Below are 23650 nucleotides of genomic sequence, written 5' to 3' on the forward strand. Positions count from 1 at the left end.
GAAAAAGTGGGCAATCGCTGGGTGTCCCTGGAACCACGTCTGAGAAACATGCCAAGGTCTTTTTTGCTCTCTGTGACTATTCAGTGATCTGGTGTTGCAGTTTCCCTTTGGAATCTGCTGGGGAGCAAGACTGCTGTGAAACTCCCATCTTGCTGAGCTCGGCCTGCGTATGTGTGGGAAGGAAGCTTCATGCTGGGGAAACTCTGCAAGTCTTCAGGGGAGGCCCTTCTCTTGGTCCCGCCACCTTCCCAGGCCTGCTTATGTTCTTCAGTGATTGGTCTGCCTCGCTCGGTATTGCCCTCACGGACTGGCAGCAGCTCTCCAGCAAATTCTCTGCTAACTGAGCGATGGCAGTTTCCGAAAGAGCAGTTAAGATTGAATGCAGGTTTCAGGTTGCATCTAAGGCTCCTTTTGTTGTTTAGTTGTGTCTGCCTCTTCGTGACCCCCTGGACTAGAGCACGCCAGGCCCTCCTGTCTTCCACTGCCTCCTGCAGTTTGGTCAAACTCATGTTCGTAGCTTCGAGAACACTGTCCCACCATCTCATCCTCCGTCGTCCCCTTCTCCTTGGGCCCTCCATCTTTCCCAACATCAGGGTCTTTTCCAGGGAGTCTTCTCTTCTCATGAGGTGGCCAAAGTCTTGGAGCCTCAGCTTCAGGATCTGTCCTTCCACTGAGCACTCAGGGCTGGTTTCCTTCAGAATGGAGAGGTTGGATCTTCTTGCAGTCCATGGGACTCTCCAGAGTCTCCTCCAGCACCAGAATTCAAAAGCATCCATTCTTTGGCGATCAGCCTTCTTGATGGTCCAGCTCTCACTTCCATACATCACTATTGGGAAAACCAGAGCTTTTACTATATGGACCTTTGTTGGCAAGGTGATGTCTCTGCTAGAAAGAAGATATAAACAAACTGCTCAACTCCCCCCCCCCCTTGAGCTACACACACACACACACACACACACACACACACACACACCAATGGCTCATAAGGACTCTTCTCTGCTTTGGTCTATGAGTAATGCAGACTGCCAGAAGTTCAGCGAGGAAACTGACTTACTTTTACTGACTAATCAGCAGATCCCAGGTGACCAATCTGAGCCCTGTTTTCACTTTGCCTGCTTTCTTGCTGACTTTGTGTCGTGATTTGTTTAAACACAGCCCTGAGCTCAAAGTTTTGCGCTTTGCTTTGCAGCACATACACAGCCATGGCTGCAAAATGTGCCTGCAAAATCTCCATGGCCTGTCTTCTCTTGGGCACTTTCATCTGCTCCTTCCTTGGTAAGTTCTGCAAATCTTGCTCGCTTGTTGAAGGGGGGCGAGGTTGTTGAAGAGAGTCAGGGAGTGAGGTTTGTCATGAAAGAGGAAGCGGGGATGGCTAAATTACAGCTGAATGAGGCGGCTGAGAGAAAGGGCTCGCTCAGTTAACAGGAAGGAGCTTCTGCCCATAAATTTTAACCATGTGCAAACAAATCAGAAAGAACTTTGCAAAGATTTCTGTCTTGCACTTCCAGTGCTTTGATGTATTTGATGGAGACGCCTTGTGCGACGTGGAGCACCTGCTCTCCTCTCTCATCGGCATAGAGGGGTCCCCTTGCGATAGGAGTCTTTGTTTGAGTAGATCCAATCTATCGAGAATAGCCTGCTGTTCTTCCGAAGGGAGTTTTCCATAAGAGGAGATAAGATTTCTCTCTTCAGGGATATTCCAATCTCCGCTTGCAATTGGATCACTCCTCAGCTTAGCTAGATGGTCACTTGCGGTCGCAGGTGGAACAGGGGGTACCCGGCTAGGTGTTTTTCCCTTTATTATAGGGACAGAGGAAGGAAACGGGCGTTCATTGCCGGTTAAAATGTTGGGAAAAAGAGGTTTAACACTCGTGTCCTTAAAGACTCTTGTTGTTACAATCTCCCAGGGTGCCAGCCGATCTTTTTGTCTTGCAAGAAGATGTGGGATCCTTGCAGACTGGAAGGAGAGCATAAATTTCCTTGGCCAGGGCGTGGCATTTAGGGGTACTACAGATAGAAGATCTATCCGATGCTTTGATGTAACTCAGGGCAGCTCCAGAGTAATTAAACCATTAGCATTCCACAAAAGGGAACAACATGGAAAGTGGAGAAAGCTTTTCTTCCACTGCTCTGGAGGGCAGATTCAACCAACAGATTCAAGAAAGGAGATTTGAATTAAACATTAGGGAGAGCTTTCTGATGGTAAGAGCCTCAGAAGGTGGTGGACCTTGAAGGTTTTGAAACAGAGGTTCGATGGCTGTCCATTAGCCTGGAGGTCCCCATCACTTAGTTGTAGCTCTCGCAACCTGGCCCGCTCTTTGGCGATGCTGAGGGGGACACTTAAAGGGCCAGCTTAGGTCATTCTCATACAAAGAAACTTGTCCAACTAATTTAGCAAGTGAAACCTCTATTGCATTCTTTGTTTTGGTTTGGAAATAATTTTTAAAAATAAACAACATGTAACAAAATCATTTCTAAATCCATATACAGTGGTACCTCTGGTTGTGAACGGGATCTGTGGCGGAGGCCCGTTCGCAACATGAAAAGAATGCAACCTGCAGCGGCGCGTCTGCGCACACGCGGCTTGTGATTCATCACTTCGTGTGACGTCATTTTGTGCTTCTGCGCATGTGCAAGCAGTGAAACCCGGAAGTAACCCTTTCTAGTACTTCCAGGTCGCCTTGGGACGTAACCTGAAAGAACGTAACATGAAGTGGATGTAACATGAGGTATGACTGTACAGTGGTACCTCAGTTTAAGAACAGGCCGGTTTAAGAACGATTTGGTTTAAGAACTCTGCAAAACTGGAAGTAGTGTCCCGGTTTGAGAACTTTACCTCGGTCCAAGAACAGAATCCGAACAGTGGAAGGGCACCGGCAGCAGGAGGCCTCATTAGGGAAAGTGCACCTTGGTTTAAGAATGGTTTTGGCTTAAGAACGGACTTCTGGAACAGATTAAGTTCGTAAACCGAGATACCACTGTACAGAGATTACTCTGAATCTCACAACTTCCCCCCCTCCATGGGCCCTAATGCTAATATTTATACCTGCATATCAATTCATTATCCAAATATTTTGTCCCTCTAAATTATCCATAATTTTTGTTACTTTACAAGTGTGGTTAAAATCCTGCTAATGTTTTCGTCTGTTTACAATGGTCTCGTAGATATATTATAATTTCCCCCCATTCTTTTTTGACGTTCTTGTCCTTTTGGTTTCTGAGCTTCCCAGTCAATTTTGCCATTTCAGCATAGTCCATCAACTTGGTTTGCCATTCTTCCCTGTCTACATTGTTTCTTCCTTCCAGCTCTGGGCTAGTAAAGTCCGTGCGGCTGTTGTCGCATACATAAAAAGCCTTTTCTGGTCCTTTGGGATCTCGGTACATGTAATTCCTAGAAAAGCTTCTGGGTTTTTTTTTAAAGCAAAAGTTACTTTAAACATTGTTTTCATTTCATTACATATCATCTCCCAGAAAGTTTCTGTTATCTTGCACTTCCACCACATATGATAAAATGTTCCTTCCTTTTCTTTACACTTCCAGCAGATATTGGTTCTTGTTCTATACATTTTTGCTAACTTAGTAGGAGTCAAATACCACCGATACATCATTTTCATATAATTTTCTTTCAGCGTACAACATGCCTTAAATTTCAAATCTATTTTCCATAGCCTCTCCCAATCTGCCATCTGTAAATTGTGTCCCAACATCTATTGCAGTGTTTCCCAACCAGTGTTCCGCGGCACACGAGTGTGCCGTGAGACATCGGCTGGTGTGCCGCGAGATGCCTGGAGGGAGGCGGGCGAGTCGGGCGGCGAGAGGCGGGGCGGCGGTGGCGAGGAGAGGCCGCGCCTCCTGCTGCTGCCTGGCGCTCCTCCTTGCAGCCGGCAGCGCTGCCTGGGCGCCTCCGCGCGACTCTGCCTCGCTGGGTTTGGTCTCCCAGCAGAGACGGGTCACACGCGCCCCTCCCTCCCTCCCTCAGCCTGCGCGGAGAGCCAGAGAGAGGCATCGCTCCTGCGCTCCGAGGCGGATTGAGCGCAGCTGAGAGGAGCTGCCGAGGGAAAAAACTTTCACTTTTGTGCGTCCCTCCCGGCGTGACGCTGCGCGCTGACGTCACGGGGCGGGGCTTTAATGGTGGTGTGCCGCGAGATTTTTTTTCAGTAAACAGGTGTGCCGTTGCCCAAAAACGTTTGGGAAACACTGATCTATTGCATTGTAACCCTCACTGTGTACAGGACCCGAGAATTGGAAAGGACTCAAGGAGTCATTCACACCATCTGGCAAATGTGCAACAATATTATGATATCCTGCTCTACCTGATATAAAAGAAGCATCAATATTTGGCGCTCCCCCCTTCACTTTCTCCCTTTCTCCTTTTACTTATTTTTCCCTTCCTGAAAAACACTTAGGCCTTGTAAGCAGTCGGGAACCGAAGACTCCTACGATTCAGCTGAACAGGATCTTGGGAGAATCTGCCTTGCTTTCTGTACATATAACCTCGAACAATACTGTGTCCATCGTTAAATGGATATTCCACCCTCGACAAGGCAAGGCAAATGACCTTGGGCGATTCAGCGATGGGAAATGGAAGCGGTGGAATACGAGCGACAGTTTGGGGCAGCGTCTGGAAATGGTTGATGGCACCACGCTGAAGATAAGCAATTTGGTGGTGAAGGACAGTGGGAAATACACGGCTTATGTGACGTTTTCCACAGGAGTGACAGAATCACACACATTCAACCTCACTGTCTATGGTATGTACTTGTTTCACCATCGCACACTGTAAGGATGTGGGAGAAATTCAATCCAGTTCACTTTCACCTGCCTAGGGGAAAAACCACCTCCTTCCTTACAGACTCTTTCAGGTGTTGAGATCGGCAGTCGGGACCCTCTTGGTAGTCCTGCCATCCTCAGAAGTTTGGGGAGGGTGGCCTAGGGAGGGGGATGGAGAGAGGGCCTTCTTGGTGGTGGCCCCTAGGCTGCAGAATGCGTCGCTGTACATGCATAAGAACATAGGAAGGATCTGCTGAACCAGGCCAAAGGGGACCTGTCTAGTCCAGCCTCCTGTCTCTACTGTGGCCGACCAGATGCCCATCATGGGAAGCCCACAAGCAGAACCCGGGAACAACTCTTCCTTCCTGTGGTTTCCAGCAACTGACACTCTTATTTCATCAAGCCCATCTGATGGATGTGGAAGTGGTGATGAGGAAGGAGCCAGCACCCCCCCCCAAAAAAAACCCCAGTCAGTGAAACCCCAGAGGCATCAAAGTAAAACACAATTCCAAATGTTGCTGCTTACCTTTAAATCCCTAAACGGCCTTGGTCCAGTATACCTGAAGGGGCGTCTCCATCCCCATTGTCCAGCCTGGACACTGAGGTCCAGCTCCGAGGGTCTTCTGGTGGTTCCCTCCCTGTGAGAAGTGAGGTTACAGGGAACCAGGCAGAGGGCCTTCTTGGTGGTGGCACCTTCCCTGTGGAACGCCCTCCCATCAGATGTCAAAGGGATAAAGAACTACACAACTTTTAGAAGACACCTGAAGGCTGCCTTGTATTGGGAAGATTTTAACGTTTGGTGTTTTACTGTGTTTTTATATTCTGTTGGAAGCCTCCCAGAGTGGCTGGGGTAACGCAGTCAGGCATACAAAGAATAAAATATTTTAAAAAATTCATTTCTATCAGAGCCAGTGCGGGAGCCGCAGGTCACCCATAAACTGATCGCCAAGACGCCTGAGGGCTGCAATGTAACCCTGCGGTGCCAGGCATCAGGAAAGGGAGACTTCCGTGTCTCCTGGAAAAGAGGGAATCCCCTCAGAGCCCTAGACGAGAGCCCGGACTGGCACCAACTCTCTGACAACGGGGAAGATCTCCATCTGTTCTGGCATCGCAACGCCTCGGATGCCAACATCACCTGCCTGGTGAGCAATCCGGCGGATCAGAAGAACATTTCCATCAACCTCCTCAGCCTCTGCCCAGCTGAAGGTAAGGAACCCCTGGCCCATTTCCCCATTTCCTCCATTAGCCTTTCTTTATTTAATGTGTTTGTATCCTGCCTTTCTCCAAGTTTATTTTATTTGTCAAAATATTTGTATACTGCTGGGCTGTAAAAAACATATCAAAGCGGTTTACAGCAACAAGACCATAAAAGCATATAAGAAAAGTTAAAAAGAGACACCAATTAACTGTTGTGGGAGGATCAAAATGATTGTAAAATCAGTGAAATGTATAAATCTGAAAAGTATAAATAACATTTTTTTGACCAAAAAGACCCGAGCAATTAAAACTGCAGTTTCCCCTGATATCAGCCCAGCAGGCAAGCAGCGCCTGCGCCTTAGTTTCCAAAGGCCTGTCTGAACGGGAAGGTCTTAGTCTGCTGGCAGAAGGAGACCAGAGAGGGAGCCAGTCGAAGCTCTTATTGGGTCACCACCAGCTCTGATGCTGATGGGACTGAGAGGAGGTGTTCATCTGAGGGCCTTTGCACCCAGCCAGCTCCGTAAAGGGAGATACAATATTTTGGGTAACCTGGATCTAAGCCACGTAGGTCTTTAGAAGTCAAAACCAGCATTCTTCTTCTCTTTCTTACAGGGAGGGATGTAGCAAGCACTATGGGGCCACTTGTTGGCGGGTGTCTTGTTACAATCACCCTGAAAAGACAATAATTGCTTTTTTCAGGCAACCGGGCATTCTGGTTGATTCTCTGGCCTTTTCAGAATCCCCGCATCTCAGTTGCAGTCTTATCAATCATCTTGCTTGTGTTCTTGGGGTTCGTCCTGTATAGGAAGATCAACAAAACATCAGACCACAAAGGTAGGAAGCATCTTTTGTTACTCTCTAGTACAGTGGTGGAGGGACGCGGGTGGCGCTGTGGGTAAAAGCCTCAGCGCCTAGGGCTTGCCGATCGAAAGGTCGGCGGTCCGAATCCCCGCGGCGGGGTGCGCTCCCATTGTTCGGTCCCAGCGCCTGCCAACCTAGCAATTCGAAAGCACCCCCGGGTGCAAGTAGATAAATAGGGACCGCTTACTAGCGGGAAGGTAAACGGCATTCCGTGTGCTGCACTGGCTTGCAAGATGCAGCTTTGTCACGCTGGCCACGTGACCCGGAAGTGTCTCCGGACAGCGCTGGCCCCCGGCCTCTTGAGTGAGATGGGCGCACAAACCCCAGAGTCTGTCAAGACTGGCCCGTACGGGCAGGGGCACCTTTACCTTTACCTAGTACAGTGGTACCTCGGGTTAAGTACTTAATTCGTTCCGGAGGTCCGTACTTAACCTGAAACTGTTCTTAACCTGAAGCACCACTTTAGCTAATGGGGCCTCCCGCTGCCGCCGCAACACCAATTTCTGTTCTCATCCTGAATCAATTTCTGTTCTCATCCTGAATCAAAGTTCTTAACCCGAGGTAATATTTCTGGGTTAGCGAAGTCTGTAACCTGAAGCGTCTGTAACCTGAAGCGTTTGTAACCCGAGGTTACCTGTACAGTGGTACTTTGGTTCTTGAACTCAATCCATTCTGTAAGTCTGCTTGACTTCCAAAACATTCGCAAACCAAGAAGCAGCTTCTGATTGGCTGATTGGCCCCGGAAACAGCGGGAGTTCGGCTTCCGAAGAACTTCCGCAAACCAGAACCCTTACTTCCGGGTTTGCGGCGTTCGGGAGCCAGTTTGTTTGGGAGCCAAGCAGTCCAGGAAACAAGATACCACTGTAATGTAAGAAGAGCCTGGCTGCTGGATCAGGCCAAAGGGGGCCCACCTAGCCCAGCATCTTGTTCTTACAGGGGCCCCTGAGATGCTTGTGGGAAACCAGCAAGCAGGAATTGAGCACAAGAGCAGCTCTCTCCTCCTGCGGTTTCCTGCAGCTGACATTTGTGGGATGTGAAACACAAAAGCAGTCAAGTACAACATTCCTACAGTGAACATGTTTACACATGGGGAGAAATGTTTGTCCAGCCAGCATGTCAACTTCCTGTTTCCTTCTGGGCTGGGACAGACTTCCTCTGCATGGGACTAGAGGTGGGCGTGGCCTCACCTGTGCAGGTAATGACAAAAGCACAGGGCAGGGCAGCCCCCTCTCTCTTTTGACTACATACGTCAAAGAAGCAACATCTGTCTCCTTATGAGATTTCTAGGTATATGTTGCTTTTCTAAGATAAGTCTGCCTTCTGGGATCCGATTGTGAACAGAATGATGTGTGAGTAAACCTTTTTAATACTTTTATAGAAGACTTTGTCACGTCTTCTCTTTTATGAGGGAATAAGGGGGAAATACCAGAACAGTTATTCTAAAGGCTTTAGTCAGCCTGAGCAAATGCATCCGCTGTTAAATTGTGAACTTGTTAACACAAGTTGGAAAGGCTATTATCAGACAATATATCCTCTCCTGCATCCCTGAACATTCCCACAACATTCAGAAGCATCGCTGGCCCCAACGGCAGAAATGTGCTATTCCATAAGATTAACAAGCACTGTTCTCTCAGGATAGCCAGGGAAAGAAGAATGCATAATTTGCCAACCCAACTCCAGTTGACATGTACAGTGGTACCTCGGGTTACATACGCTTCAGGTTACAGACTCCGCTAACCGAGAAATAGTGCTTCAGGTTAAGAACTTTGCTTTAGGATAAGAACAGAAATTGGGCTCTGGCGGCCTGGCGGCAGCAGGAGGCCCCCTTAGCTAAAGTGGTGCTTCACTGTATTATGTTCTTAATGCATAAACAATGAGCCCAAAGTGGAAGTAAGATGTGTGTCAAACCAGTAGTGTACAGGATTTGATTTATTCCTGGTTTGCTCCAGCAGCCTCAAATCTTCAGGATCTGTTTCCTTAGCATGTGGTTGGCCCTGAGTTATGAAGCCTTTTACATTTCTCTTTCTGCCTCTCTCTGCAGATTGACTAAAATAGAGAACGCCTCTCTCTCTCTGACAATGACTGAGCTGCATCAACCCTCACTCCCCCCCCAAAGAGGAGATGTTCCAGGGGGGGGACGACGGACATTCCTTTGGAAGATAGCTCATTGCTGGATTGGGTGCATTATGGCATTTTTGTACTGTTGTAAACAAAATGTGCCCTTTTTCCCTTATGGGGGACCCAAGAGCCATATAGAGTCCTTACGTAGGTTCCCTATTGGTAGGAGAAAATAACAGAGGCCAAGCAGAGAATATTGAGAAGCAAAGCAGCTAGTAAGCCTGATCTTTATTGATCTGTTGCAACAGGGTGCTCTCCTCACCCGCAGGAAAGGAGGAGGACCCCGAACAAAGGTGTGTCAGCCTGATGATGGGAGTAAATCAGCCTCCCAAATTCTCCCCGGTGGAAGGGAAGATACAGCCTCATTCGCGGTTGCCCATAAATCACCCCCGAGTTTGAAAGTAGGAGGGGGTGAGGGCACTGGACGGAAAGCCCTCGAGTGAGTTTGGATCTCCCTGACACTGTCTCTGAGAGCGACTCTAGTTGCATTTCTTAAGATGAAAAATTGGAAATAAGAATTATTGCACATGCTTCGAGTGAAGAAAAGGGTATGTTAGCTGCTAATTAAGCCTGCCACTAAGAAGTTAAGAGTGATGGAATGGACTGGACAGAAGATAACATTAAAGAATAACATCTATGCCAGTATGTTGAAACGGAACGGAAAGGGGGGGGGACTTTTCCTTTTTTTTTACTACGATATTACCTAACAACCCCTCCCCTAGAAGAACCGTCATACAACTTATAGCAAGTGAGATTGGAAAATAAACTGTGTGGAAATAAAAATATCAACTAAAGCCTTTGTTTTGTGAAAGATTTGGAAAGAAAATAAAAGGCTCTGCTCTCTTGTGACACAATTTTTAATTGGGATCCGCCATTATGAGACAGACTATGTTGCGAGATTAATAGTCAGAGCGGGAGGCGAGCCGTTGTTCTGTTATCATGTTTGTATTCTAAGTTCGATGGCAAATCTTCTCTGGAAAGACTGATTTATGGTGCAACTTGTCTGGGAAAATTAATGAGCAGATGCTTAGATTTTATTTCATCGGAACTGAGAAAGATGGCGCCTGCCGCCCGTGCAGGACTTCTGGATCAGCGTGTGAAGATTTATTGCAAACAAAAGGCTTACCAGCTTTAAAAAAGGGAGAGTCTTCCAAAGTTCACACAGAAGCATAATAATGTTTACTTTAACTCGCCTGTGGAAACACTCAGAGGCTATTAAGAAGAAAAAGGATATCAACAAGAAGATTGAAAGATGGGATTGGTGAACACTAAAAGCAGCAGAAATATGAGATGACTGGACCCTTACTGAACTTGAAGCATGGGAACCCCCAACAAAAATTTGTAATTTGGCAAAATATTTGGACTTTATTATATGTATTGGTATAATTTGGAATAATTAATGTGATATGATTGGATTGTTAAATGGAAAACTGAATAAAAATTATTTTTTTTAAAAAGAACAAAGGTGTGTCAGCCCTTATTTAGACATTTTAAATTGCCCACCTTGGAGTCCAAAACCACCACCAGAAAAATCATACCTACATCAAGGGGTGTAGCTCAAGACCACCCCCCCAGATACATCATACCTACATCACAGAAAGGGCAGTCTACAACAGAAATCTGAGTGCGTTGTTTATCTCGTCTGACAAGTTACCTGTTAATGCTTACTTCATTGGATACCCTGGGGAGCCTGGCCAGTCTTTTATAATGATAAATACTTAGTTCCTGAGCCAGGTCACAGGCGCACACCCTATTCATATCTTAAATGTGTCCTTAAGACAGGATTTGTGAGGAAAGAGACAATGGGGAGGTTTCCCGCTTTGATCTTGCAGAGAAAACATTTGGTCAGTTTGGGAATCAAAAATGGTTTCAGGTCGGTCTTCCTGTGCTGATCTATGTACATGCTTGGTTGGTACATTTATGAACATTTATTATATATCTAAGACTTTAAAAGGGACGTAGGTGGTGCTGTGGGTTAAACCACAGAGCCTAGGGCTTGCCGATCAGAAGGTTGGCGGTTCGAATCCCCATGATGGGGTGAGCTCCCATTGCTCGGTCCCAGCTCCTGCCAACCTAGCAGTTTGAAAGCACGTCAAAGTGCAGGTAAATAAACAGGTATCACTCCAACAGGAAGGTAAACGGCATTTCCGTGCGCTGCTCTGGTTCGCCAGAAGCGGCTTAGTCATGCTGGCCACATGACCCAGATTTTAGCCATTCCAACATTGTTCTACTCAGAAGGAAAATGGCTAGCAGGTGTTATGTACTAAGCTTGGATCCTAGTACAATAGGCAAGTAGGATCCTAGAATGCAACAACTGATTGGCCTGCAGGAAAAGACCAATCAGCTCTAGGAGGGAAGCAGAATCAGCCAATCAGATGGGACTCATTGTGTAAATAATGTATATAAAAGCCTGAGGTTTGGGGGGAAATTCAATCACTGTTTTACAAGCTGCAATAAAGAGTATGAAATCACTACAGGACTCGGAGTATATTTCACAGGGGAGGAGCTTGGGACATAGGTAGGGGCAGCCATAATCGGCTCCACTGCCCGGGTGATAATCGCTGGCATCCTGGCACCTGAGTGCCAGACAGGTAGTCATTCCAAGAACAATCCCAAACCCAACCTTAGTGGATTGGGATCTCAGTCAAGACAAAAGGGTGTGCTTAACTTGGCTGGGAAAACAGGAAAATGTAAATGCTTACCTTTGTTCCACCTAAAGATTGGAAGGGGGAGGTCAGGTTTCTGCCAGAAGACCCCTCCCAATTTATGACATAGTTATGACAGATGTATGATCCTTTAGTGAGGGTGTTATGGGTAATTTGGGAAACTTATAAAAAGGGGAGCCATCCTTTGTTCAGGGCTTCTTTCTACTTCTTCCATGTTGTAGTTTGAAGTCTTGTTGCAATGATAAAGATCAGGCCTATTGGCTGCTGTTTTGCTTCTATAATCTTGGCTGAAGTCTTTGTTTGATAATCCAAGTGAGCTGGGGAATTTTTCTTGTAACATCCAACAAGACACTTCCTGTCTTATAATGATGAATGACTTGTGTCAACAAGAGGGCCTCCACATGGGGGCTCTCTTCACAAAACAACCATGCAGAACATTATCCCAATCATAGCTGTCAACCGTCCCTTATTTGCCGGGAAAACTCCCTTATCCCAGCGCTGTGTCCCTCTGCTGTCCCTTATTGATGATGTCCCTTAAATTTCCCAGGTTTCAAAGGAAGCAGCTCCTCTCCCTCCCTCCCAGCCTCAGGTCCTTCTGCCGCCATCCTCCTTGTGGCTGCCGAACTGAACGTCTCTGCCTGGGGCCTCCCCTATGCCTGCTGCCGCCGCTAGGCTGTACTGCGGCTGCACTGCCGAAGGACCCAAATGAGATGGGCAGCCTGGCGCGGCCTATGTATTGCTGAGGAGCCTTGAGAGGAGAGGGAGGGCAACCATAGAGAAAGCAGTTCAGAGAGAGGACGAGGAGGCGGAGGCGCGGGCAGGTGTTCCAAGGGCTAACCATATTGGGGGAAAGCGGAGGAAGGACCGCAAGTGCTTCTCCCATATTTGTAGTGGTAGACTAGCATAGATGGTCTGATCTGCGGGTTTACTTTGGGCGCTATTCCCCCCCCTTCCTCCCGCCCCGCCTGATGGAACTGAGAGCTGCAGATGGAGCACGAGAGAAAAGATACAGAACTGCAGCAGTATCTTCGTAGCTTGGACTTTGTTTTGCGCGAAAAGTGGTTGCTGCTTGTAGTTATTTAATTGCAGTGTTTCATCAGCTGGCGTCTTGAGCAGCAACCTCTGGAAACGAAGGGCTAAAAACCAGCGCTGCTCTCCAAAATTATCTGGTCCCTTTTAACATTGCATTTCAGCTGGTTGACTAAAATCCCTTATATTGGCTGCTGATCCCTTATTTTCGAGGCTGCTGGTCCCTTATTTTCAAATCTGTAAGTTCATAGAATCATAGAATCCTAGAGTTGGAAGAGACCCCAAGGGCCATCGAGTCCAACCCCCTGCCAAGCAGGAAACACCATCAGAGCACTCCTGACATATGGTTGTCAAGCCTCTGCTTAAAGAAAGCAGTTGACAGCTATGATCCCAATGGGTGAGAGGGAAGACCAGCATGATTAAATGCGCAGTGCAGTTATGGTGAGAATGCAACAGCTTCTCTGAAGACAATTCCATCAAGTCATGATGGCTACATAATGGCTCCAGTTTCAGAGGCACCATGCCACCGAACAGTAATGCTGACTGATGGGGAGCAGAAATGGGGAAAGTTATCAGGCCCCCTTTGGCCTGATCCACTTGTAGGGCTCTTTGCATGCTCTTAATACAAGCAAGCAATGCAAGAGCGGAAGTCAGTCGATCGGAAGCCAACCTAACAGTCAATAAGGCAGATCTCAGAACTGTATAGGAATTTGTTGCAAGGTGTACGTATGCTTGAACCTACATGGGTGTCCGGCATGTATATGAACTCATCATAACATGTCAGAGGGGAATGGAACCCTTTGTGTGGAGTCAGGGTGCGTGTTCATTTAAAATGTGTGCGTGCTTTTAATCCATACACCCAATAAAGAGCTTTTCTACCTTAATTTTTGGAAGCCCATATCCACATCTCTCTAGTTCCTGAATAACAAACTTATCTCAAAAGAGATTTTCATTGTCTTCGTCAAGACCTGTTCCCGCAAACAGGAGGAGGGTTATGACATTTTCTGGTAAATACAAGAGACAGATATATATATATATATATATATATATATATATATATATATATATATATATATATATCTTTAAAATACACAACTGGCCAGAAAAATACTTCCATGAACTTATCCAAAACCTTAGAGCAGGAGCTAAAAACACTTCCAATATAGTGATCAACACACAGGTCCCTTCTGATGGAGCAATCTGCCAGAGTTTTGAGCTCTCTCAGTTTCGTACGGTTCCGTTTGCTGCCTCACTCCTCCTTTCTCTTCCAGGAGCTCCAGGTGGTGTACATGGATCTCTCCCAGCTCCTGTAATCTCTACAACAACCGTGTGAGACAGGTCAGAACTGAGGGGTAGTGACTGGCCCAAGGTCACCCAGTGACCATTGTGGCTGACTGGGATTCAAACCCTGATCTCCCAGGTCCTAGTCCAACACTCTAACCACTACACCACACTGGCTCATTTCAGTGTGCATTTATCCCATGGTTCCATTTTGCCCAATTTTCCCTTTTTTGCAAGCAAATTTCCCCGAAGAGCATGTGCTTTAGTATATTTATTCCCTGGATATATGTATTTTTCTGCACCCTTTCCCCTAATAGACACACACACACACACACACACACACACACACACACACACACTGGTGCAGAAATTCTCAGAAGTATGAATTTTGGAGGACAGATGAGTTTCGGTTCACCTGCTGTCATCCCTTCTGCTGAGTCGTGCAGCCAACATGTCAGCTCTTATCTTCTTTGATCTGCCACCAAGAAACCCAGGGCCAGCACTTCTGAGGGCTGGGGTGAGAGAGCCTCGCTCAACTGCTGCTTCTGCCAGGGAAGTGAGACTTAAAGTGTCAAGCATGGGGGCTGAAGAGGAAACTTGTGGTTGGTTGGGAGGCCTGAAGGCAAGGCAGGAGGGGCTGAAGACTGGTGCAGAGAGGGGAGACCACACACAAGAACCTGCTTCAGCACCGGGGGAGGAAGGTGGCAGAGAACAGAGGCAAGGATGGAAGCCCACAGCACCCAGCTCATGCTTCTACTCGCCATTCTCCAATTCCCAGGTGAGCAGTGGAGAAAAGGGAGACAGGAATCTCATGGCCAGCCTAGCAAGACCTACCTCCCTTGACAGAGGCTGGTTTCTGGATCCCAAGTGGGGAGAGAATCCTGTTTGTTGCACCCAGTTCCTGCTTGCTTGCAGGTTTCCTTTAGCTCATCTGGCTGACTGGGCTAGTTGGACCCCCTTTGGCCGTATCCAGCTGCTGCTGCAAGACCCGTCTGATGTTCTCAGGACCCAAAACAGTCAAAGGTGCTCCTCATCTCCAGTGCAAGTCCTTAGTGGAGTGACGCATCCCAATGGAAAGAGTCAGGGGTGGTTAGATTGTTGGACTAGAACCTGAGAGAGATCAGGGTTCGGACCCCCACTTGGCCATGAAGCTCCCTGGTTGTGACATTGGGGCCAGGCACCATCTTTCAGCCTAGCCTACCTTAGAAGGTAGTTGTGAAGTTAAAATGGGGAGGAGGGAATCCATGTACACCACTGAGACCAAGGAAGTTATGGTAGCTCTGCTTGCCCATCTGGCAGCCATTCTCCTGAAATTCAAGATTCCCCCCACCCCCAAACAACAGCAGCAGCAGCAGGAACTTTGTGAAATGGGAACCATTCTGTTGTTCCAAGGAAAGCGAACAGCCGTAAGTTCCAAGAAGGTTTTGACACCTTCAGATTTTAAGACTTTAAGAGAAGGATTTTCGCTTTCCATTGTAGGGAAGCAAAACTGCAGGGCTTACGCAAATCGAAAGGACACAGATAAGATGGAAAAAGCTAAAGGGATAGAAAAGAGAATCCTTAAAAAGCAATTAAACTCTAATAGAATTAAAAGAATATACAAAAGGGTTTATTAAAACACAGGTAGTAAAAACAGCACATCAATATTTAAAGCTGTTTCCTTAAAAACAACACAAAAAACAGTGTAGAGTATCTATAGCTTTTAATGTCTGATGTTTTCTTGTGCTTTAAATATTTTGTTGGGAGCCGCCCAGAGTGGCTGGGGCTGTCCGGCCAGATGGGCAGCATATAAATAATAAATAATTATTATAAATAATAAAATTATCATTGTTGTTATTACAGTTTCTCTCCCTATATTTATTATTACTATTATTAATTACTGTTGGCATCCATTACTGCTATTAATTATTACTACTACTAGTAATTATTACTATTAATAGTAATTATTACTAGTAATTACTGTTACTAATAATTATTATTACTATTGTAGGAATAGTTTGCTTCCTTTTTTAATAATAATTTTTCTTAATTTTTACATATAAATTATCATTCATACAACAAAACTTTATTTCTTATACAATCTTTTTGGACTTCCATCAGCCCCTCTGATGGTCTTCCGTTCTTATCACTTATTCTGCATTTCTTAAATTCCTATTGCCTTTAATAATCTTAACTAACAGTCCCCCTCGTTACCTTTTTGTGTGTGCAATATTTCAGATAGTCCACCTTACAAAACTTCTCGCAAACCTACAAGCGTAATCTGATCATCACAATTACTTTCCAAATAGTCCGTAAATTTATGTCAGTCTTCTGTGAATCTCTGGTCCCGCAGATTTCGAATTCTTCCTGTTAATTTACCTAATTCTGCATAGTCCATCAGTTTCACCCTCCATTCTTCTTTTGTCGGTAATTCTTCTTGCTTCCAATTTTGTGCCAATAATATTCTTGCTGCCATCATTGCATATAGAAATAATTCACAGTCCTTTCTTTTCATATCATCTCCTACAATGCCAAGTAAAAATGCTTCTGGAGTAGTTTGCTTCCATTTCTTATTGACTTCAGGTGCTGCTCAATTTCCTGCGCAAGATCCCCCCAACCAGCTGCACGGGATTCTTGGTGGGTCAGTCTTGTTTCGCCTAAATGTACCCCCCTGGAAAAGAGTGGACGAGGTTGAATGGAAATTCACCCCCACAGGGGGTCAGCCACTCCTGGTTGCCGAATTCGCCGAGGGGAAGCTGAGGAAACCACACCCAAGCAACCGTTTTGGACCACGGGTAGAAATGGTTGATGAGACCACGCTGAAGATGAAAGACGTGACGATGGCGGACTCTGGAGTGATGGATGTCCGCGTCAGGTTTGCTTCCTCAGCGATTGTGGAGTCCTTCTTCAACCTCATAGTCCATGGTAAGGGACTCTATCTTCTTTGCCTATCTCACAACCAAGTGAGGATTTGGCCATCAAACTTTTGGTGTGCCACAGAGCGCAAACATCTATCGTTTTTATCCAACAGAGCCGGTGCCGTCGCCACAAATAAATCACCAGATCATTTCCAGCACTGCCAACCGATGTAATGTGACGCTGCATTGCCGGACGTCTGGAAAGTCAGATTTGCATTTTTCCTGGGAAAACAGAAACCCACTCAGGGCCTCAGAAGCTTTAGAGTGGTATCACCTCACCAATGAAAACAAGGATCTTCACCTGTCATGGCGGCCAAACACCTCCAATTCCACTTTCACCTGCCTGGTCAGCAACCCAGTTGATCAGAAGAACATCTCGTTTGATGTGTTCAACATCTGTCAGGATGAAGCTCAAGGTCAGTGAAATTCTAGCATGATCTTGTCACTGTTTTACAGGGTCTATTCTCTGGATTGTTATTGTAATTTTTAAAAAAACTTTATGTTATGCTTTAATATTTTTTTCTGTAAGTTGCTTAGAGACACTTTATGGAGCAAACAGCTAATCAATAGCATTTATTTGGATTAGTTGACCCTTGTGGTACATCCCAATTCTACAATTCCATGATTCTATGAAATGCAATAATGATTCTGGGTGTCGTTCAAGAATGGTCCTACTCAGAGTAAACCCACTGAAGTCAATGGACATGACTAACAGAATAATAAAGTTGGAAGGGACCCCCAAGGACTCCCTATCTTCTGGTTGTACCCCTTGTTCATCACAGAATCACAGAACTGCAGAGTTGGAAGGGGCACCAAGAGCTATCTAGTCTGGCCGCCTGCACTGCAAGAATAACAGCTAACAAACCCCTGACAGATGGTCTTCCAACCCCTGTTTCAAAACCTCCAATGAAGGAGGGAGCCTGTTCCACTGTTGAATGGCTCTTACCATCGGAAAGTTCTTCGTAATGCTTAATCAGAATCGCCTTTCTTGTAATTTGAGTCTGATTCCGGTCTTCCCCTCTGGAGAAGCAGGAAATAAGCTTGCTCCATATTAGGCTCTATCATTTCAATGGGTATACTCTGAGTAGAACTTTGCTGAATACAGCTAAATATGAATACCTTAAAGTTAGGAGTACAATGTGTTCAATTGACTGGGTTAAATATAATCTTCTGTTGGTTTTTTATCCGAGTGGGTCAGACACCCACCAAAATTAAGGTATCCCAGATATTTCTCCATAGCCTGGCACCCCAAGACACCTTCGCAAACCAGTCTAGTGGGTGGCCTCAAGACCCACCCTTTTAGCTGCAGAACTGCATCTTACTGGGAAACATTCAGCATATCGTACAATGTAATTCATTCCCTGGGATTTATAGGGCTTCTTCTGAGGACCATGGGACTGCATTTTTGTTTTAGTAGCAGCAGCAGCAGCATTAACATTGCTTAGATTTCTTAGCCATCTTTCACCATGAAGTCCGAGGACAGATTAAAGTGTACTATTAAAATCAGGAGAATAGGGTGCGTCCTAAATTTACAAATTACTTAACAGAACACTGTAAACAACTAAAAACTTGGGCGGGATTTGAGTAACGCTTGCAATGTACTAAAAACGAAGGTAAAAATGGATTATTTTGAGAAAAATAGAGAAAATGTATGATGCAGTTGAAAAAGATTGAAAATGGAAACCATGGAAGGGTGGAAGGAAATCTAAAGATTCAGGGAATCCTAAATGTTGATATTACGTCTAATGTTTGAATTTAAATGTGTAGTTTAAAACTGAATAAAAAAGATTATATTTTAAAAAATAGGGTGCGTCCTGAAATATATATATTTCAGGTTTTGAAGACCATGCTTCACGGTCCTGGTCTATAACCACAATTTTACAAGAACGTAAGTGACAGATTTTTAAACCTGGTTTTAAGCTGAGCTGAAAGCCGAAAAAGTTACACTCAAGGTTATCGATTGCCTCTTTCCATTTAAAATAACTGAATTCTTTTAGCCTTAAAACAAACAAACAAACAAACAAACAAACAAACAAACAAACAAACAAATGAAATCTTTGCTAAACTAAGCCTCCTTTTTTGATGCTAAGCTGACTCTCCCACTAGCTGGGTCTGTGCACGTAAGGATAACTTCTTGCTTCAGATCAGACATCCAGCCGGGGTTCTGAGTCCTATCATTCTTCCAGCTTCCCATTTCTACTTCTTTGACTCCCCTTGCACCCCAAATGGTCAGCAAACTCTTTCTTAGGAAAGGGAGGGGAGGGTATTAACTTGAAAATGGTGTGTGTGTGTGTGGAGGGAATGGGAACAAGCTTTTAGGAGCCAAGACGAAAAGAGGGAGTCTCTCAAAATTGCTTTGAATTGTGAAGTGATATTAATAAGCCTCTTTATTTTTTAAAAAATGGTGTGCCTGGGAGAGGAATTTATTGCTGTGCTGAAAAGTGAAAACTAAAAGATGAACTCTAAAGGGAGAAGTGAAAGAGGAGAAATGTGAGGTTTCATGAAGAGGGAGCAAGCTCTATAAAGTTCATTATTTTGGGAGCTGAAGGCTTTCCCAGCTGAATATATGAACCTTTGCTCCTAGCATTTACTGTATTTTTCTGTGTATAAGACGCCCCCATGCATAAGGTGCCCCCTATTTTTTGAGTCCAAGATTAAGAAATAAATAATTGCACCATTCCGTGTATAAGATGACCCCCAATTTTAAACTTAATTTTTTGGGGGGCAAATATAGTCTTATACGCAGAAAAATGCAATATTTGTTAGGGCTTTAGTCTTGTTTTTAATGCATTTGCTGATTATGTGTTTTTAACGCTTTTTAATCATCTGATGTATAAGTCTCATTGAGACAGTGGATTAGAAAGCAATGGATAAAAAATAGAAAGCAATAAGAAAAATAAAACACATTAATTTATTTTATAAAATGTATATAATGCTTGATTGTAAGAAAAAACCCCTCTCAAAGTGGTTTACAAAAAGGATAAAACAAATTACCAATAAGAAAAAATAACAATAATTTAAGACTTTGAAAAGTTAAGATAACAGCAGACTAAAACTTGCATCAACTTTCTGGGCAAACTTATCTAAAGAAAAATGTTTTTCCCAGGCCCCAAAAAGAGTACAGTTGAAATTGCTTGCCTGATATCTTGTATTTGTTCTGTTATTAATTATCTTAGCTGTAAATTTCATTGAAACAGTGGTTTACAAAATGATTGCTAAAACAATAATAATAGTAAAAATAGCCAGGGCTGTCTCTAACTAAGTTATAGACAGAGTAGCTTCACTGAAAGGAGTAAGTCCAAATCAGTCATGGATGTTAACTTCAATGGATCTACTCTGAGTAGTATTAGCAATGGGCACTGTTTTAAATGCTTGGGCAAACAGCATCGTTTCAGTGAGAGTTCATTTCCCCCCTGCCGTCTCATCAGTATGTCAGATTGTGGCAATTAAATATAAGTTAACAGAATGAAGCAGCAATTGGGTGCGAGACTATGGGTAACAGTTGTGGTGAGGGGCAAGGGTCTGAAAGGCCACCATTTTGAAAGACCTCTTCCATTCATCTCCTCCTCCTCTCCCCCCCCCCCCGCAGATGGATGTAGCTGCTTCTCCTGGGTGAGGACCGCCATGGTCGTGGGGCTGGGCCTCCAGGTTGCCACCATCATCTCGTTAAACGTTCTGGAAAGGAAAGTTGGAGACCAGTGTTGAGTCGGCGTAGAACCACGAACCGCTAACATGGAGCCCATGGGTGCCCACCAGATATTACTATGGTGACCTCTGCAATAGGTTTTGAGAAAGATCTCCTTTTTGAAAAGCCACAGGATGTGAGGGACTCTTTGCTCTTCCTGCTTGCAGTGGCCCAGACTCTCTTACCACAACTCTGCCACGTTTGAGATCGGACCCCCCCCCCCAAGCTACCCCCTTCCATTCCAGACAGAGGAGAGGCGCCAAGAGCTTTCCTCTAAGAGCATCGTGGTGGCGGCTGAAGTCCGTGCTTTTCTTTCCATTGGAGGATGTGGCTGGTGTACCTTATTAGCTGTGACAACCATTTTGTGCCACGTCCCATATCCCACGGTAGCCATCTTGTGCTATACCCCGCACCCCACAGTAGCCATTTTGTAACTGGCAGCCACAAAATTTCATTTTTTCCCCCCAGTACATTTTTATTCAAATTACACAAAGAAAATATACAAATAAACATACTGCTAAACATATCAGTATACATATAAGTACATATTTACATAATTTATTATTTCCCTTCCCCAAATTATACAAAAAATCATAAAAAGAAAAAGAAAATCATAATATTTCGGGCTCTGCCGAGCCCTGGACTCCCCTCCACCCTTTTGGTAAAAAGGGCAGCCACAAAATTTCAAATCCACCCAACGCCCAAAAATGTTTGCCGACCCCGGTGTGGTTGGTTGGAAAAGACACCCTGTCCGGTTTACATAGTAGCCACTGCCTGCTTACATTAAAGAGAGACTCTTTCCCCCCCACATGGCAAGGAACAACAAAGCTTCCCCTGTTGGGAACCTCCAGATTGCCCTTTAAATCCATGCCTACTGAAAAGGAATACCACATTGGATCGAAAACTTACTCACCTTTGTTACTGTATGAGATGGTGACGTTTTGCAATGTTTAGTGGTTTAAGCCAATTGGTTGGTCCAATAGGTGGGAGCTGGTGGTGGTGGTGGCGGCAACTGGAGTACAACAACACCTGGAAGGAACTTGGAGGAAAAGGTGAAACATAAAGGCAACAGGTAAATAAACCATGGCAAAGGTTTGAGACTCCTCCGATTCTTCATTCTTGAGAGCAAGGAGACAATATTTACCACCCCTTCAAAAAGAATGAATAATAGAGCAGCAGCAACTTTGTGAGCGATCACCATGCATGTTAACAGACAACAGCGGAAGTGGAGAAGATGCTGTCAGATCAATTTTCACTAGATAACCCCCCCCGCCCAGTTGGTTTCTGGCTTACATCTTTCACACCTCGGGTCTAATGCGACAAAAGATGTTTTGAGAGTTTTGAGAGATGTTTACCACAGTGGAAAGGATGACCAAAAGGTTCTCTTACATAGCTGCAAATGTGATACACATCAGAACATCTAGTCCATAGCTGTCAACGTTTCCCTTTTTTAAAGGGAAATTCCCTTATTCCGAATAGGATTCCTCACAAGAAAAGGGAAAAGTTGACAGCTATGGTCTAGTCCAGCACCCTTTTCTCACCATGGCCGACAAGGTGCCCATTGTGGAAAACCCACAGAATATATGGGATGAACCAGGACTGGAATGCAACTCTCCCCTCCTGCAATTCCTGGCAGCCAGTGTTCAGAGGTGTTCAGAGCAGGGTTGCCACATCTGGTCAGGCAAAATAAGGGACAGGGATGGGGGTGGGGATTAAAAATGGCTGTACCTGTTGCAAAAATGACTTCAAAGCAATCGATTACAATGGGTTAATCCAGTGCTGGTCATACTCATGGAGCAGACCCAATAAAATTTATGGATCTAAGTTAGCGAAGCACATTCATTTCAATGAATCACATCCTCTCCACTTACTGAGTTTCTGCCTGTCAGAAGAATGGCAAACGTAGAAACCCAGCCAGAAAGAGAGGTGGAGATAGCAACCGCTTCTGTTTCTCTTCCTCACAGAACTTGGCCTCCAACACCCCTTTCTAAATAGCTGCTAATGCCAATTCATACAATGTTGTTGTTTAGTCGTGTCTGACTCTTTGTGACTCCACGGACCAGAGCATGCCGCGCACTCCTGTCTTCCACTGCCTCCTGCAGTTTGGTCAAACTAAATCCTTACACACATGCACCTAATCAAATCTGTGAGGCTTCAGATGGAACTTTTAGGAGAGGAGTACAAAGGATAACTCATCAAGTTATCAGAGTTGACTTAGCTGCACCTGGTCACCCATATCTGCCAGAGCTTCTTGGATATGCTACAGTGATTATGTTCATGCACTATGAATGGTGAACATAAAGGACCCCTGGGTGGTTAAGGCCAGTCGAATTCAACTTTGGGGTGCAGCACTCATCTCTGTTTTCAGACCAAGGGAGCTGGCGTTTGTCCACAGACAGCTTTCCGGGTCATGTGGCCAGCATGACTTAACCGCTTCTGGCACAATGGAACACTGTGATGGAAACCAGAGTGCACGGAAACGCCGTTTACCTTCCCGCCGCAGCAATACCTATTTATCTACGTGCACTGGTGTGCTTTCAAACTGCTAGGTTGGCAGGAGCTGGGACAGAGCAACAGGAACTCACACCATTGTGCAAATTTGAACTGCTAACCTTACAATTGGCAAGCCCCAGACGCTTGGTGGTTTACACCACAGCGCCACCTGTGTTTCTTAGTCACTGACTGTCAGTGTTGAGCATACTAATAGTCTAACTCAGCATAACACAATTTCCCATGCTTCTAAATGTTCTTTTTCCTCTCTGGCTTCCAAGAAACAGGTGATTTGTGACATTTATAGCTTTTTTTTTAGTTATGGGAAAAATAAGGGGCTGGGCTGCTAAGTGATCGCAATACACCTGCATCTTGAGAATTCATCGAATTAATCAGGTGCTGTATGAAGTACATCAGATACAATTGAAAGCTTAGTGAATGGCTAGTATTGTAACACCAGAAGAGGCGAGGGGTGTTAGGAATGAGACTCCCCCAAATATCCTAATATTTATGGAAGTTAGTCTATCTTTAAATACCCAGAAGCTGTCCCTACCACTCCAGAAAAGCAGTGAAGAGAAGAGAAGGCTGTTACAATGGAAGAGCAGTCTCTGCGGTTGACATCCCTCAGAGGTGTGGAAAAATGGCCAGAGAAGATC

General features: G+C 45.2%; 3 protein-coding genes across 4 annotated transcripts in view; 2 read left to right on the forward strand and 1 right to left on the reverse strand.

Annotated features, from left to right (window-relative positions):
* LOC310694191 (methyltransferase-like protein 25B) overlaps positions 1 to 12056 on the reverse strand; it is a 56238-nt gene extending 44182 nt beyond the window's left edge. The window contains exon 1 of the mRNA XM_083477148.1: positions 11142 to 12056. The gene's annotated coding sequence lies outside the window, so the exon portion shown is untranslated. The remainder of the gene's footprint in view (positions 1 to 11141) is intronic.
* The window catches only part of LOC310694261 (SLAM family member 6-like), a 79553-nt gene that overhangs the window by 35751 nt on the left and 20152 nt on the right, over positions 1 to 23650 (forward strand). The window contains exon 7 of one of the 2 annotated variants that reach the window (XR_014519579.1): positions 12893 to 12914. The exons of the other annotated variant lie outside the window; for it this stretch is intronic. The gene's annotated coding sequence lies outside the window, so the exon portion shown is untranslated. Of the gene's footprint in view, positions 1 to 12892; positions 12915 to 23650 lie in introns of those variants that run through there. 2 annotated transcript variants of the gene reach the window in all.
* LOC310694207 (T-lymphocyte surface antigen Ly-9-like) lies at positions 1117 to 20952 on the forward strand. The gene is made up of 6 exons (XM_083477206.1): positions 1117 to 1275; positions 4407 to 4751; positions 5677 to 5976; positions 16485 to 16826; positions 16933 to 17235; positions 20409 to 20952. Exons 1-6 carry the CDS (start codon positions 1203 to 1205, stop codon positions 20522 to 20524), a joined length of 1479 nt encoding a protein of 492 aa, XP_083333332.1. The 5' UTR covers positions 1117 to 1202; the 3' UTR covers positions 20525 to 20952.

The sequence above is a fragment of the Podarcis liolepis genome (assembly GCF_965112155.1).
Source record: "Podarcis liolepis genome assembly, chromosome: 15".
In the NCBI taxonomy this organism is placed as follows: Eukaryota; Metazoa; Chordata; class Lepidosauria; order Squamata; family Lacertidae; genus Podarcis; species Podarcis liolepis.

Excerpts from the sequence above, each read along its gene's own strand:
- LOC310694207 (XM_083477206.1), top strand. The coding sequence starts at position 1,203 with ATGGCTGCAAAATGTGCCTGCAAAATCTCCATGGCCTGTCTTCTCTTG. Across the intron at positions 1,276-4,406 it reads TTTCATCTGCTCCTTCCTTG|GCCTTGTAAGCAGTCGGGAA; the intron begins GTAAGTTCTGCA and ends AAAAACACTTAG. Across the intron at positions 5,977-16,484 it reads CAGCCTCTGCCCAGCTGAAG|GTGCTGCTCAATTTCCTGCG; the intron begins GTAAGGAACCCC and ends TATTGACTTCAG.